General features: G+C 38.8%; 1 protein-coding gene across 12 annotated transcripts in view; it reads right to left on the bottom strand.

The window, feature by feature from the left end:
• The window catches only part of ARL13B (ARF like GTPase 13B), a 101,475-nt gene that overhangs the window by 18,351 nt on the left and 65,013 nt on the right, over window positions 1-18,111 (bottom strand). For all 12 annotated transcript variants that reach the window (XR_016232387.1, XR_016232389.1, XR_016232388.1 and 9 more), the window contains exons 4-5: window positions 12,811-12,916; window positions 11,395-11,597 (exon numbers count right to left, since the gene is read on the bottom strand). Coding sequence is in view for 4 of the 12 variants with exons in the window: in XM_008267087.5 (XP_008265309.2) it covers window positions 11,395-11,597; window positions 12,811-12,916 (309 nt within the window). In the remaining 8 variants the exon portion in view is untranslated. The remainder of the gene's footprint in view (window positions 1-11,394; window positions 11,598-12,810; window positions 12,917-18,111) is intronic.

Genomic DNA, 18,111 nt, shown 5'->3' with positions numbered 1-18,111 from the left:
AGTGTCATATAAAGGTTGTTTTTTTAATCATTCCTCCCTAAATTCCAATTTACTTTTAACCACAGAATTATAGTTCAACAGGAAGTTTCAGAACACAATTGGCACAGCTAGGAAGAAAGGAAAAAAGGGGAATAAGTGTTGGAAAAGTATGCCAAAACATGATCTAGAATATCAATGTGGAAATGAAAAAAAAGGCTAAAATTATTTTATTTTATCCAATTCAAGTTTGTTGTTGTTGCACTGGTTATTTTCTCAACAGAGGAAAAGCAAAGAAATATTCAGAAAAGTATGCTCATATTTTTATTTTTATCAATACATAAGAGGCATACTTGCTTTAAAGACTGGTTGCACTGTGTTTTATATCATGAATATAAATGCTAGAAAATTAAAATTCTCATAAGAACTGAAGCCTCCCATTGGCAGCCTCTAAAACTACTCACCATTTTTTCTTTTGATATCAAGCTTATTTTATTATACACTTAGTTGTAGAGAATTTTCTTCACAAATATTTCTTTCCTGTAAGTTCTATCTCAGAATTAAATTAAAGATACTAGTTAGGGACCAGTGTTGTTGTGTAGTGGGTAAAGCCGCTGCCTGTGACACCCGCATCCCATACGAATGCTGGTTCCAGTCCTGGCTGCTCCATTTCTGATCCAGTTCCCTGCTAATGTGCCTGGGAAAACAGCAGAAGATGGCTCAAGTGCTTGGGCCCCCACACGCACATGGGAGACCCAAAAGAAGCTTCTGGCTCCAGACCAGCCCAGCCCTAGCTATTGTGGACATTTGGGGAGTGAGACAGTGGATGGAAGACCTCACTCTGTCTCTCCCTCTCTCTCTCTCTCTCTGTAACTCTGCCTTTCAAATAGAGAGATAAAAGACACTATTAACAGAGGATTTCCTCCACAACATTATGGAGCAACTCACAAAGGCATCACCAAAGCAGTGGGTGCTTGCCTACTGAGCTACAAATATGTAAAATCACAAAAGAAGCTCATTATTAAGGCAACTTTGGATCTTACTGCTCACTCTTACTTCATCTCTCCTCCTGTTTTCTCCTCCCCATCAAATAGCAGTCCAGTAACCAAAAAAAAAAAAAAAAAAAAAACACAAGGGTACAAGGCTTAAGTATTAAATTCAACTTACAAATAATTCTATGGTGGGATTTATGTCAGTTTTTTTTTTTTTGAAATTCAGAGCTCAGTTAATTTAATATTTTGTTTCAGACTGTATACTTTTTTAAAAGATTTATTTATTTGAAAGTTAGAGTTACATAGACAAGGAGAGGCAGAGCCAGAGAGAGAGAAACAGGGGTCTTCCATCCACTAGTTCACTCCCAAATTGGCTGTAACGGCTGGAGCTGCACCAATCTGAAGCCACAGGCCAGGAGCTTCTTCCAGGTCTCCCACGTGGGTGCAGGGGCCCAAGGGCTTGGGTCATCTTCTACTGGTTTCCCAGGCCACAGCAGAGAGTTGGATTGGAAGTAGGGCAGCTGGGACTCGAACCGGCGCCTACACAAGATGCTGGCACTGCATACAGTATATATTTAAGATCATTTAAGACAGTGCTACCTAGTTTACTTTTTCACACAACTTGTGTTGAAGAAGAGATTTTCTGGGAGCCAAGATGGCGGAATAGTGAGGGCGTGCACCGATGGTCCAGGAAAAGATAGTTTAATAAAAGTGGAGTTAATGTAGCCTCAGGAAAAGGCTCAGGAAAAAATTGCAGAAGAAACTCTTCCGGATCTAGTGGATGTGACACGGAGGACCTACGGGGAGAGCAAGGTTGCCCACTGCGTGGAAGCCGAACCGCAGGAGCCGAGCATCCGCAGAAGCCGAGTCACAGAGTCTGTGTGCCACCACTGGAAGGGGAAGTGAGACAAAAACCCCGGTAACCTGAGACATTGATGGGGAAAGGAAGAAAGAGCCTACAGGGAACAAGGCCTGAAGCCCCACTGGGGAAAGTTCACCAGGCTGATTAGAGGAGAGAAAAAAATGAATAAATAAGGGGAACTGGCATGGACATTAGCCTCTCTCTCCATTCACCTTACAAAGCCAAGCAAGACAAAGAGCAGGCGCCATTTTACGTATGTAAAAGCGGTGCCTGCCATTAGCCAAGCAGAAAAACCTGACTCTGGTGGGGAGAAATAACAGGAGGTTAACACCTAGTGAAAGTGTGGAGCTAACGAACTGAGACTGTGAAAATCGGGGGGGGGGGGGCAAGAGAACTCACTGAGAACACAAACTCGGTAACCTGGGCAACCTGGTGAGAGACTGTGGAGAAATTTGAGACCACACTGAGGGCTGCATAAACTGTGTGGTCCCAGGGGTAAGCAGACGAATACCCACAGGGGCCAGATTTCATACATCAACTACCCTCAATTCCACTCAGCTGTGTGGAATTACTTCCCAACTGAGTCAAAAAAAAAAAAAAAAAAAAAAAAAAGAGAGAGAGAGAGCTCGAACGAGTGAGAGAACAATCTGGGTGAGTCACCTTTGGCAACCCTTAACCCTGAAGAACCAAACAGAGCTCTCTGGCCATACCCATCACAGCCTCTAAGGATCCATCAAAAGCAGAGAGTCCACTTAATCTAGAGTCATAGTATAACGAGAAAAATCACCACACCAAAGAAACCAAAGAATATCTCAAATAAGCCAAACAACAAATGCAGAAACCAAGGTAACAAGAACAAGGAAGACACTATGATGCCCCCAAATGAAATAGACGCCCCAATTCAAGATTATGAAGATGATGAGATAGAATAAATGCAAGAAGCGGATCTCAAAAAATTGATAAGAACATTAAGAAGTTCAAAAACAAATTCTTGAACTACAGAAATCCTTAATGGACAAGATAGAAAATCTCTCTCATGAAAATGAAATCTTAAGGAGGAATCAAAATGAAATGAAACAAGTAGTAGAAAACGAAACTGTGATAGTGACGAGAAATCATAATGAAATGAAGAATTCAATAGATCAAATGACAAACACAATAGAGAGCCTTAAAAACAGAATGGGTGAAGCAGAAGAGAGAATATTGGACTTAGAAGACAGAGAACAGGAAAATATACAGTCAAACTAAAGAAAAGAAGGGAAAATTAGAAATATAAAAAATATTGTCGGGAATCTTCAGGATACTATTAAAAAAAACAACATTCGGGATCTAGGAGTTCCTGAAGGCATGGAGAGGGAGAAAGGATTAGAAGGCCTTTTTAGTGAGATACTAGCAGAAAACTTTCCGGGTTTGGAGAAGGACAGAGACATCCTAGTACAGGAAGCTCATAGAACCCCTAATAAACATGACCAAAAGAGATCCTCACCACAACACATTGTAATTAAACTCACCGCAGTGAAACATAAAGAAAAGATCCTAAAATGTGCAAGAGAGAAACATCAGATGACTCTCAGAGGATCTCTAATCAGACTCACAGCTGACTTCTCATCAGAAACCCTACAAGCTAGGAGGGAATGGCAAGATATAGCCCAGGTACTAAGAGACAAAAACTGCCAGCCCAGAATATTATATCCAGCAAAGCTCTCATTTGTGAATGAAGGTGAAATAAAGACCTTTCATAGCAAACAGAAATTGAAAGAATTTGTCGCCACTCGTCCAGCCCTGCAAAAGATGCTTAAAGACGTGTTACCCACAGAAACATAGAAACACGGTCATCAATATGAAAGAAAGTAAATGAAGGAAACCTCACAGCAAAAGATCACAGGAAGTTCAAAACATATATTAGAAAATATCTTTGGCAAATGGCAGGGCAAAGTTACTACTTAACAATAGTCACATTGAACGTTAATGGCCTGAATTGTCCAGTTAAAAGACACAGATTGGCTGATTGGGTTAAGGAACAAAACCCATCTATTTGCTGCTTACAAGAAACACATCTTTCCAACAAAGATCCATACAGACTGAAAGTGAAAGGCTGGAAAAAGATATACCATGCCAACAGAAATGAAAAAAGAGCGGGTGTAGCCATCTTAATATCGGACAACATAAACTTTACCACAAAAACTGTTAAGAGAGACAAAGAGGGACACTATATCATGATTAAGGGATCAATTCAACAGGAAGATATAACGATTATCAATGTATATCCACCTAATTACAGTGCACCGATTTATTTAAAAGATTTGTTAAGGGACTTAAAGGGAGACTTAGACCCCAATACAATGGTTCTAGGGGACTTCAATACTCCACTCTCAGAAATAGAAAGATCAACAGGAAAGAAGATCAACAAGGAGATAGTAGATCTAAATGACACTATAGCCCAAATGGATCTAACAGATATCTACAGAAATTTTCATCCTACACATAAAGCATTTACATTCTTCTCAGCATTACATGGAACCTTCTCTAGGATTGACACATACTAGGCCATAAAGCAAGAATCAGCAAATTCAAAAGACTTAGAATCATACCATGCAGCTTCTCAGACCATAAAGGAATGAAGTTGGAAATTAGCAACTCAGGAATCCCTAGAGCATACGCAAACACATGGAGATTGAACAACATGCTTCTGAATGAACAATGGGTCATAGAAGAAATTAAAAGAGAAATCAAAAATTTTCTGGAAGTAAATGAGGATAACAGCACAACATACCAAAACGCAGCAAAAGCAGTGTTAAGAGGAAAGTTTATATCAATAGGTGCCTACATCAAGAAATTGGAAAGGCACCAAATAGATGAGCTTTCAATTCACCTCAAGGATCTAGAAAACCTACAGCAAACCAGACCAAAATCTAGTAGGAGAAGAGAAATAATTAAAATCAGAGAAGAAATCAATAGGATTGAATCAAAAAAAAAATTACAAAAATCAGCCAAAAGAGGAACTGGTTTTTTGAAAAAATAAACAAAATTGACACCCCATTGGCCCAACTAACTAAAAAAAGAAAAGACCCAAATCAATAAAATCAGAGATGAAAAAGGAAACGTAACAACAGACATCACAGAAATAAAAAGATTCATCAGAAATTAATACAAGGACTTGTATGCCAGCAAACAGGGAAACCTATCAGAAATGGATAGATTCCTGGACACATGCAACCTACCTAAATTGAACCAGGAAGACATCGAAAACCTAAACAGACCCATAACTGAGACAGAAATTGAAACAGTAATAAAGGCCCTCCCAACAAAGAAAAGCCCAGGACCAGATGGATTCACTGCTGAATTCTACTAGACATCTAAAGAAGAACTAACTCCAATTCTTCTCAAACTATTCAGAACAATCAAAAGAGAGGAAATCCTCCCAAATTCATTCTATGAAGCCAACATCACCTTAATTCCTAAGCCGGAAAAAGATGCAGCATAGAAAGAGAATTACAGACCAATATCCCTGATGAACATAGATGCAAAAATCCTCAATAAAATTCTGGCCAATAGAATGCAACAACACATCAGAAAGATCATCCACCCAGACCAAGTGGGATTTATCCCTGGAATGCAGGGATGGTTCAATTTTTGAAAAACAATCAATGTGATACACCACATTAACAGACTGCAGAAGAAAACCCATATTATTATCTCAGTAGACGCCAAGAAAGCATTTGATAAAATACAACACCCTTTAATGATGAAAACTCTAAGCAAACTGGGTATGGAAGGAACATTCCTCAATACAATCAAAGCAATTTATGAAAAACCCACGGCCAGCATCCTATTGAATGGGGAAAAGCTGGAAGCATTTCCACTGAGATCTGGTGCCAGACAGGGATGCCCACTCTCACCACTGCTATTCAAAATAGTTCTGAAGTTTTAGCCAGAGCTATTAGGCAAGAAAAAGAACTTAAAGTGATACAAGATGGGAAGGAAGAACTCAAACTATCCCTCTTTGCAGATGATATAAATCATTATTTAGGGGATCCAAAGAACTCTACTAAGAGACTATTGGAACTCATAGAAGAGTTTGGCAAAGTAGCAGGGTATAAAATCAATGCACAAAAATCAACAGCCTTTGTATACACAGGCAATGCCACGGCTGAGGAAGAACTTCTAAGATCAATCCCATTCACAATAGCTACAAAAACAATCAAATACCTTGGAATAAACTTAACCAAGGACATTAAAGATCTCTGCGATGAAAATTACAAAACCTTAAAGAAAGAAATAGAAGAGGATACCAAGAAATGGAAAAATCTTCCATGCTCATGGATTGGAAGAATCAATATCATCAAAATATCCATTATCCCAAAAGCAATTTATATATTCAATGCAATACCAATCAAGATACCAAAGACCTTCTTCTCAGATATGGAAAAAATGATGCTGGAATTCATATGGAGACACAGGAAACCTCGAATCGCTAAAGCAATCTTGTACAACAAAAACAAAGCCGGAGGCATCACAATACCAGATTTCAGGACATACTACAGGGCAGCTGTTATCAAAACAGCATGATACTGGTACAGAAACAGATGGATAGACCAATGGGACAGAATTGAAATACCAGAAATCAATCCAAACATCTACAGCCAACTTATATTTGATCAAGGATCCAAAACCAATCCCTGGAGTAAGGACAGTCTATTCAATAAATGGTGCTGGGAAAATTGGATTTCCATGTGCAGAATCATGAAGCAAGACCCCTACACCTTTCACCTTACACAAAAATCCACTCAACATGGATTAAAGGCTTAAATCTACGACCCAACACCATCAAATTACTAGAGAGCATTGGAGAAACCCTGAAAGATATAGGTACTGGCAAAGACTTCCTAGAAAAGACCCCTGAGGTGCAGGCAGTCAAAGCCAAAATTAACATTTGGGATTGCATCAAATTGAGAAGTTTCTGTACTGCAAAAGAAACAGTCAGGAAAGTGAAGAGGCAACCCACAGAATGGGAAAAAATATTTGCAAACTATGCAACAGATAAAGGTTGATAACCAGAATCTACAAAGAAATCAAGAAACTCCACAACAAGAAAACAAACAACCTACTTAAGAGATGGGCCAAGGACCTCAATAGACATTTTTCAAAAGAGGAAATCCAAATGGCCAACAGACACTTGAAAAAATGTTCAAGATCACTAGCAATCAGGGGAATGCAAATCAAAACCACAATGAGGTTCCACCTCACCCCAGTTAGAATGGCTCACATACAGAAATCTACCAACAACAGATGCTGGAGAGGATGTGGGGAAAAAGGGACACTAACCCACTGTTGGTGGGAATGCAAACTGGTTAAGCCACTATGGAAGTCAGTCTGCAGATTCCTCAGAAACCTGAATATAACCCAACCATACAACCCAGCCATCCCACTCCTTGGAATTTACCCAAAGGAAATGAAATTGGCAAACAGAAAATCTATCTGCACCTTAATGTTTACTGCAGCTCAATTCACAATAGCTAAGACCTGGAACCAACCCAAATGCCCATCAACAGTAGACTGGATAAAGAAATTATGGAACATGTACTCTATAGAATACTATACAGCAGTCAAAAACAATGAAAGCTGGTCATTTGCAACAAGATGGAGGAATCTGGAAAACATCATGCTGAGTGAACAAAGCAGTCCCAAAGGGACAAATATCATATGCTCTCCCTGATCAGCGACAACTGAGCAACAAAGGGAAACCTATTAAAGTGAAATGGACACTATGAGAAACAGTGACTTCATCAGCTCTTGTCCTGACTGTTGATGTACAATGTAATACTTTATCCATTTTAGTATTTTTTTTGTTCTACTTAATACTATTGGTTGAACTCTGTGATTAACACACATTTATTCTTAGATGTTTAAATTTTAACTGAAAAGTGATCCCTGGTAGGAATCCGGAAGGCATTGTGCAGAATGAAATGGGACAGTCCCAAGGGGACAAGTGTTATATGTTCTCCCTGATCGGTGACAACTAACCGAGCACCAAAAATGAAACCTGTTAAAGTGAAATGAACACTATGAGAAATGGTGACTTGATCAGCCCTTGCCCTGACTGTTGATGAACAACTTAATACATTATCCCTTTTAGTAGTTTTTTTGTGTGTTCTAATTAATACTTTTAGTTGAATATTGTAATCAATACACAGTTATTCTTAAGTGTTGAAACTTAACTGAAAAGTGATCACTGTTAAATATAAGAGTGGGAATAAGAGTGGGAAGAGATGTTCTATTTGGGACATGCTCAAGCTGACTTGCCGCAAACGGTAGAGTTAGAAATATACCAGGGGATTCCAATTCAATCCCATCAAGGTGGCATGTATTAATGCCATCTCACTACTCCCAGTGATCAATTTCTGTTCAGAAATGATCATAATGATAGGACTAAGAGCCAAAGGGATCACATAAACAAGGCTAGTGCCTGCTAATACTAACCGATAGAATAGAAAAAGGGGAGAGCAATCCAACATGGGAAGCGAGATACACAGCAGACTCATAGAATGGCGGATGTCCTAAACAGCACTCTGGCCTCAGAATCAGCCCTTAAGGCATCTGGATCTGGCTGAAAAGCCCATGAGAGTATTTCAGGCATGGAAAGCCAAGACACTCTGGCAAAAAAAAAAAAAAAAAAAAAAAAAAAAACACCAACAACAACACAACAACAACAACAAACAACTAAAAGAAAGATCTCTGTGAGTCAGATCCCAGTGGAAAGAACAGGTCTTCAAGAAGGAGATACCTTTCTCTGAAGGGAGGAGAGAACTTCCACTTTGACCATGGCCTTGTCTAAATATGATCAGAGTCGGTGCACTCAAAAGGCTTCCATAGCCTTGGAAACTCATGACAAAGGCTAGGGTGATTACTGATGCCGTAAACAGGAGTGTCAATTTGTAAAGTCAACAACAGGAGTCACTGTGCACTTACTCCTCATGTAGGATCTCTGTCCTTCATGTGCTGTACATTGTGATTTAATGCTATAACGAGTACTCAAACAGGATTTTTCATTTTGTGTTTCTATGTGGGTGCAAACTGTTGAAATCTTTACTTAAAGTATACTAAACTGATCTTCTGTATATAAAGAAAATTGAAAATGAATCTTGATAAGAATGGAAGGGGAGAGAGAGCAGGAAAGGGGAGGGTTGCGGGTGGGAGGGAAGTCATTGGGGAGGGGGTGAAGCCAATGTAATCCATAAGCTGTACTTTGGAAATCTATATTCATTAAATAAAAGTTAAAAAAAAAGAAATTATGGGACATGTACTCTATAGAATACTATACAGCAGTCAAAAACAATGAAAGCTGGTCATTTGCAACAAGATGGAGGAATCTGGAAAACATCATGCTGAGTGAACAAAGCAGTCCCAAAGGGACAAATATCATATGTTCTCCCTGATCAGCGACAACTAACTGAGCAGCAAAGGGGAAACCTGTTAAAGTGAAATGAACACTATGAGAAATGGTGACTTGATCAGCCCTTGCCCTGACTGTTGATGAACAACTTAATTCGTTATCCCTCTTAGTTATTTTTTTGTGTGTTCTACCTAATACCTTTGGTTGAATACTGTAATCAATACACAATTATTCTTAAGTGTTGAAACTTAACTGAAAAGTGATCGCTGTTAAATATAAGAGTGGGAATAAGAGTGGGAAGAGATGTGCAATTTGGGACATGCTCAAGCTGACTTGCCGCAAACAGTAGAGTTAGAAACATACCAGGGGATTCCAATTCAATCCCATCAAGGTGGCATGTACCAATGCCATCTCACTAGTCCCAGTGATCAATTTCTGTTTAGAAATGATGATAATGATAGGACTAAGAGACAAAGGAATTACACAAGTAAGACTAGTGTCTGCAAATACTAACTGCAAGGATCAAAAAGGGAGCGAGATACACAGCAGACTCATAGAATGGCGGATGTCCTAAACAGCACTCTGGCCTCAGAATCAGCCCTTAAGGCATCTGGATCTGGCTGAAAAGCCCATGAGAGTATTTCAGGCATGGAAAGCCAAGACACTCTGAAAAAAAAAAAAATGACCTAAATGAAAGGTCTCTGCAAGTGAGATCCCAGTGGAAAGAACAGGTCTTCAAAGAAGGAGATACCTTTCTCTGAAGGGAGGAGAGAACTTCCACTCTGACTACGACCTTGTCTAAATATGATCAGAGTCAGTGAACTCAGGGGGCTTCCATAGCCTTGGCAACTCATGACAAGAGACTAGGGTGATTACTGATGCCATAAACAAGAGTGCCAATTTGTTAAGTCAACAACAGGAGTCACTGTGCACTTACTCCTCATGTAGGATCTCTGTCATCAATGGGCTGTACATTGTAATTTAATGCTATAACTAGTACTCAAACAGGATTTTTCACTTTGTGTTTCTATGTGGGTGCAAACTTGAAATCTTTACTTAATATATGCTAAACTGATCTTCTGGATATAAAGAGAATTGAAAATGAATCTTGATGTGAATGGAAGGGGAGAGGGAGCAGGAAAGGGGAGGGTTGCAGGTGGGAGGGAAGTTATGTGGGGGGAAGCCATTGTAATCCATAAGCTGTACTTTGGAAATTTATATTCATTAAATAAAAGTTAAAAAAAAATAAGAGATTTTCCTTAAATTGACTGATCCTCTAAGCGCTCACGTTCTGTCTCTGAGTATAAAGAGAACTTAAAGTTTCCCAATCTTGACACTATTGGCATATTAAGCCTGACAAGTGTTTGTTGGTGGGATTGGAGGAAGTTATCCTGTGCCTTATATTCAGCAGCATCCTTGGCCTCTACCCAGTAGTGGCATCCCATGTACCTCCCTTCACCAAGCTATGACAAAAATGTGTCCAGACATCTGCAAGTGTTCCCTAAGAGACAAAAATAATCCTATGCATTCAAAAACAAACACTCTACCAAAAGTAATCCTAAGAAATAAAGAGATAAAAATTGTAAAACTTCAGGAAATAATGAGTATTAAAAAAGGAAATTTAGGGGCCAGTACTGTGGCATAGCGGGTTGAGCAGCTGCCTGCAGTGCCGACATCCAATATGGGCACTGCCAGTTCGAGACCCAGCTGCTCCATTTCCCATCCAGCTCTCTGATGAGAAAGCAGATCTCTCCTGGGAAAGCAGTGAAGGATGGCCTGAGTCTTCAGGCCTCTACACCCACGCAGGAGACCTGGAAGAAGCTCCTGGCTCCTGGATTCGGATCAGCGCAGCTCCAGCCATTGCAGCCAATTGGGGAATGAACCAGTAGATGGAAGACTTCTCTCTGTCTCTATCTGTGTAACCTGTGTAACTCTGACTTTCAAATAAATAAATAAATATTTTTTAAAAAGTAAGTTTAACTATAGTAATACAAGGAAACTGAGAAATCTATCACTCAAACTTATGCAGAGAAATATCCATGAAAATAAAAAATTCACTTAGTGTCTTCCTTCAGAAAGAAAAAATTGAATAGACAGAAGTAACAAAATTTTTGTTCATATAATTGTTATGATTCTTCAAATGACCTCTGGTACAACATTAATTTACTTACCTTTCTTCCCGTAATTTTCGGACTCTCTCAGCCCTTTCTCTTTTCTCTTGTTCCTCAAGAGCACGTTGTTCTAGTGTGTCTTTTTGGATGCGTTCATTTAAGACATCAAAGTCTCTTGCAATGATATGTAGCAGCCAAAAAAGGCCTTTTTTAATGGACTTGTCAATTTTCTTTCCATATCCCAACACTGCTGAACATGGTTCCTAAAACAAATTTATTTGACAAAAGATGAAGACTAAAAGACAAACAAATCTATCTGTAAACCACTAAGCATAATTACTAACAAAAATTAACCCATTTAAAGTAATGATGTGATTCATGTGCTTATTTAATTTACAACATATACCTGTGCAATGATCACAACCATTGTTATGACATAGAAATTAAAATATTTTATACATAATATCTGTGAGTTATAGAAACTGAAATATTTTACAGGAAATACCTGTAAACTATGAGAGACATAAGAAGTTGACAGTACATTATAATTTTACAAGCTTGTTGGAAATCAAAATTGAACTGCCATGATAAAAATATTACTTTTTAAAAATATCAGAAAGTTTTAATTTCTTACACCAAGAAATTTATAGCAGTGAATATCAATAAGATTGAAAACCTAAAGACATTTTAAGAAACAAGAATAAATGACTGAATCCCCTGTCCAATTCCTTAAGATTGTATGGTAATTTTCCTGAAAGAATTTTTGAAAACTCATTATAAATCTCTTAAATTTTTTAAAATTTATATTTATACAATTTCTTTCCCATTTCACAAAACTTACAGCATGACATGCTGCCATAGTTACAGGTCCCATCAACAATATCTTTAACAAAAAACAAATGTAAAAACCTTTGAAACCCTAAAGATAGTTTAGGGAATCAAGCACAACAAAATAGAATACACTATTAAGTAATACCAAGCAAACAGTGAAAGAGTGATTCCCTTGGTGGGAAAAAAAATCTTTTAAAAGAACATTTTCAATTTTTTTTTTTTTGACAGGAAGAGTGGACAGTGAGAGAGAGAGACAGAGAGAAAGGTCTTCCTTTACCGTTGGTTCACCCTCAATGGCCGCCACGCTGCGACCGGCACATCGCGCTGCTCCGAAGCCAGGACCCAAGTGCTTCTCCTGGTCTCCCATGGGGTGCAGGGCCCAAGCACTTGGGCCATCCTCTACTGCACTCCCGGGCCATAGCAGAGAGCTGGACTGGAAGAGGGGCAACCGGGACAGAATCTGGCGCCCCAACCGGGACTAGAACCCGGTGTGCCGGGACTAGAACCCGGTGTGCCGGCACCGCAGGCAGAGGATTAGCCTATTGTGGCATGGCGCTGGCCTAAAAGAACATTTTCTAATTGCCTATAACCTTTATAAAAATTGTTACACTGAACATATTTCAAGAGGCAGCAAAAAATACTTACTATTTGACATAGGCACTTGTGCTCATTGACCAATTTTTCCAGAGACAGACATTCAATCACATCAGCTTCTCCCAAAGCCCCTTCCTTGTCTTGTTTATTTGCCAACCTAAAGAGATAAATGAAGTAATTTTATAGCAAATATAAAATTTGGTGGAAACTTAAAAATATTTTGATCATGTTCTTCTAATTCCAGTTACTATCATGTTCTATAGTGTATGTTGGTTTTTGAAAGTATGAAAGTATCAATTTCATCATTTTCCTTCACTTCTTATTGTTAAAATACAGTTCACAAAAACTGGCTTACACAAGGAAAGTTAAAAAGAAATGTCAAGAAAACATAAACAGGGGCAGGTGCTGTGGCACAGTGGGTTAAAGGCACTGCTTGGGATATCCATTGCTAGTTCAAGTCCTGGATACTCTGCTTTTGATCCATTTCCCTGCTAGTATAGCCATTAGGCAATTAATTAGGAGATGGAAGATTCTTACCCTTTCAAACAAATAAATCTTAAAAAAAAAGAGAACAAAAGCATAAGCAATAGATCAAAAGGCCATAAAAAAAGGCTACAAACAGAAAAAGAAGTAGGCTACTCTTCATAGCTCATACCCATACATTATGTTCTTATCTTCATAAACACCTGAATGATAATGTAAATGAGTTTATTTCATGTTCTTATCTTCTTAAATTACAAGTTGCATCATATTTTAAATGCCAAATATTCACTTTGAGCTTGTAATATCTGAGTTCATCTACATATTAATGTGCTACTGTGTCCACATTAATGTGCAATTTCCTGGGACTTAAATTCACCTCTAATTTACTTGGCATAGTACTGAGCATAAACAAAATTATACTCAATTAAGAATGAGCTAAAGAACAACTAAAGTACGTTGTAAAGTAAAACATGAATTAGCAGAAAACACCACTATTTGGCATAGGTCAAAAGTTTAATAACAGTCAGCTGTGGATATCTGTAGGTTCTGCATCCATGGGTTCAATCAACTGCAGATCAAAATATTTGAAAAAAATCTCATCTTTTCTGTAAATGTTGAGACTTTTTCTTATCAATATTCCCTAAACAACACAATGTAATAACTATATGCAGCATTTTAATGTATTATTATAAATAATCTACAGATGATTTAAAGTATATTGGGGGATGTACATAGAAACATGTAAATATTATACCATTTTACATAAAGGACTTGAGTATCTAATGATTTTTGGCATCCCTTAGGGCTCCTAGAACCAATGTACATCCCACAGATACTGAGGATCAACTGCACTGTCTTGGTCAGGGATTCACAGATTCTTAGGCAAAGATGGTGATAGATAGATAGATAGATAGATTTACTTATTTGAAAGGCAGAGAGAGAGAGACAAAGACAAAGATAGTTGCACAGAGATCTCCTATTTGCTATGGTGCCTGCAAAGATGGGACTGGGCCAGGCCAAAGTCAGGAGCTGGAAACTTAATCCAGGTCTCCAGTGTTGAGTATGGCAGGGACCCAACTACTCGGCATGATCTGTTGCTTTCCAGGGTGTGCATTAGTACGAAGCTAGAATCAAGAGAGGAGCTGGAACTCAAACTCAGGTACTCTGATATGAGATGCAGGAGTCACAAGTGGTGTGAAAACATTCCTACAACATCCCTAATACTCCTAACAAAATTAACAGTAATAGCACTCAATTCATTCAATATTTCCCAAAATCATTCTATAAGTGTTATATTCAAATTCAGATCCAAATCAGATACACATTACAGTCTATCTAAAATCTTTCTAAATCTACACCACATGTCTTCCACCAACTTCAACATCACCTCTTTTATTCCCAAGATATTTACTCATAAAATTAAAAAATCATCTTTCTTTAGAATTTCTCATGCTTGGGATTTGGGTAAAATCTTTGTCATGAGGTCATCTGACATACATGCCATGTCTTGACTACATCTGGAAGTTAGTGTAGAGGCTGGATGACATCCAAGTTGAAATGTTTTGGTAAGCATGTTTCATAGGTGGTGCTGGTACTTTCAAGGCATAAAATGTCATACTTTACTAATATTAAAATTGATCAATGAACTTAAGAGTAAGTCAGGTCCATCCAAGATAAATCTTCCCATTAACACTTCAACTGATGATTTAATCAGCCACTTAAGAACTTTGCCTAATTCTATTCTGAGTTCATGAAATAGTACATTTTCCAGTTTTATATTCCTTCCTCCTTTATATTCCTTATACTAGTAGGATTTTCTCTTAAAAAATAAGTTTTGTCAACTACTTGGTGACTCTTATTTCAAAACAATTCATAGAGCAAAGTGGAGATCCTCTGCCTTTATTTCCTAATTTTCTTAATGATGAATCTGTGCCCTTGCTATCTCCCAAGGTGATCAAGTAGCTTTGAGTTTTTTGCTGTTTGTTTATTTTGTATTGGGGGCATAAATAATGAATTTGTTGATTTTTAAAATGTATCTTACATGTTTCAATTTTTTATCACAATAGTTCTTTGTGAGGCTCAAAGTTATCCATTTTTGGTCGATGAGAATCCCCTTCAAATAGGTTCCTAGGTCCCTCTGGTATGACTCAGCAATCTTTAATAATTGCTTTCCACTGTGAAACAGCATGTCCTAGTCCTGGAATCATTCATTTCCCTAAAGGAGCCCCATGTCAGTGAGACATGGTATTTCCAACACCATAATTTGGGTGCTATGGATATTCACTACTATTGATTTGCCATTACACCTAGAACCTTTCCATACAAAAAGCCATAAAATACATGTTTTGGAATAAATTCATATGGACTTTTCTATTCCAGATGAAGCATTACTAAGTTTTTAACTGATCTTCTTAGATTTTCTTTCTTTTAATTTATGCTGAAAACAACAGTTCCTACTAATGTATCTATCTGCTTTATCCTCTTATAGATCAGAGTTTCAATATAATGATGCCACTACTATTACCAAAAAATAAGTTCTAAAAATGTGTTAATATTTCTTTGGTTATTTTTGTCTCTACGATAAACCCGATTAGATATACACAGTCAAGATACCGAGTCGCAAAAATTACTTGAAATAATCCTCTCTGTGGTTAGCCTACAATGTAGACATACAATTAGGTCATTTTGTTTCAGGGTGCTTCTGCTTTTATAGAGATCATCTGTCTCCTAAGATTTGATTTTTAAAACATATATATGAAGGCCAGTGCTGTGGTATAGTGGGTAAAGCCGGGGCCTGCAATGTCAGCACCCAACGTGGGCTTTAGTTTAGGTCCTGGTTGCTCCACTTCCAATCCTGCTCTCTGCTGTCATCTGGGAAAGCAGTAGAAGATGGCTCAAATCCTTGAGTGCCTGCACCCATGTGGGAGACCTTGAAGAAGCTCCTGGCTCCGGACTGGTGCAGCTTTGGCAGTTGAGGCCATATGGAGAGTGAACCAGCAGATGGAAGACCTCTCTCATTCTCTCTAACTCTGCCTCTATGTAACTTTGCCTTTCAAACAAATAAATAAATCTTTAATATATATATATATATATGATTCCAAATCCAAAACTATAAAAACAAAGTATTATCAGATAGATCTGTTTCCTTCCCTATTCATTCCTTTCTACAGGTACAGATTGCCATTTATTTTCAGTTGATCCTGCTGTTGTTTTGAAACCGAGTTGTTGCCCTTTTAATCAGGTCTCCTCTTGATATTTGGAAACTCAAAAGCCCCTAGTTGTGTTTCACTATTCCTTCTCAGAAAACTTCTCCACCCTATATATATTTTTAAAGATTTATTTAGTTCTTTGAAAGGCAGAGTTACAAAGAGGCAGGGGCAGGGGCAGAGAGCGCGAGAGCGCAGGCACCAGCGCTGGCGCCGTGGCTCACTTGGCTAATCCTCCGCCTGCGGCGCCAGCACCCCAGGTTCTAGTCCCGGTTGGGGCACCAGATTTTGTCTTGGTTGCTCCTCTTCCAGTCCAGCTCTTTGCTGTGGCCCGGGAAGGCAGTGAAGGATGGCCCAAGTGTGGGCCCTGCACCTGCATGGGAGACCAGGAGGAAGCACCTGGCTCCTGGCTTCGGATCAGTGTAGCGCACTGGACGCTGTGGCCATTTTGGGGGTGAACCAACAGAAGGAAGACCTTTCTCTCTGTCTCTCTCTAACTCTGCCTGTCCAAAAAAAAAAAAAAAAAAAAAAAAAAAAGGAGAGAGAGAGTCTTCTATTCGCTGGTTCACTCCCCAGATGGCCACAACAGCCAGAGCTGCACCAGTCTGAAGCCAGGAACCAGGAGCTTATTCCAGGTCTCCCACTCAGGTGCAGGGGCCCAAGGACTTGGGCCATTTCCACTGCTTTCCCAGGCCATAGCAGAGAGCTGGATCTGAAGTGGAGCAGCCAGGACTAGAACTGGCACCCATATGGGATTGCCAGCACTGCAGGCGGTGACTTTACCTGCTATGCCACAGTGCCGACCCCTCCACCCTATTTTTAACAATAAGTTCCTGCCATAAAAGTGGTTACTAAATCACTGTTTCTTAAGTTATATTTGTAGGCTTCACCATAAAAGGGAGGATTATGATCTGTCAAAATTCTAAAGCCCCAAGTTGTGTTTCATTTTTCGTTATCAGAAAACTTCTCCACCCAATTTTTAAACAATAGGTTCCTGCCATAAAACTGGCTACTAAATCACTGTTTCTTAAGTTATATTTGCAGGCTCCACCATAAAAAGGAGGATTATGACCTACAGATGACAACGGGAACCAAAGTTATATGCCCTGCCTCCAACAGAACCAAAAATTGGAGAATGAGTGGAAGAAGAACCACACAGCTTTAGGAAGAAGTTTTGAAGAAGCTTTAGGAAGAAGATAACTTTTGTAATGGGACAAGAGATTACAACATCCACTGACTTGACCCTTCCTCATTCCAACCAATACATAGCTCAGGCAGCCACAGGCCACTTAATTATAAATTGCCCCACTGAGTTGTTCACACCTTGACTTTTCTTTCCTGACTCCATAAAACTTTCCCCAGATCTCCAGTTAGGGAGACAGTTTTGGGTTGGGGGTTCTACCTGTCTTCATGCCAGTCTGCCACGCAGGTAAAGCTTTTCCTTTCCCAAAACATTTGTGTCACAGATCGGTTTTGGTTCACATCACATTGCAAGCCTACCTCATGCAGTAGTAAATTCATTTTGGAAAAAATAACTGTATGGGGAAAATGATATTTTAAAAATGACAATTCAGGCACTGTGGATGTTCACTGCTATTAACTGTGTATGTGTAGATATAATTAAATGAACGTGCATGTATATTAATATATATCCACCTTCCTT

This window comes from Oryctolagus cuniculus, chromosome 4, assembly GCF_051225735.1.
Source record: "Oryctolagus cuniculus isolate XC-2025 breed Fujian yellow rabbit chromosome 4, ASM5122573v1, whole genome shotgun sequence".
In the NCBI taxonomy this organism is placed as follows: Eukaryota; Metazoa; Chordata; class Mammalia; order Lagomorpha; family Leporidae; genus Oryctolagus; species Oryctolagus cuniculus.
Note: the sequence above shows the minus strand (reverse complement) of the source record. Positions and strands in the feature narration are given on the sequence as shown.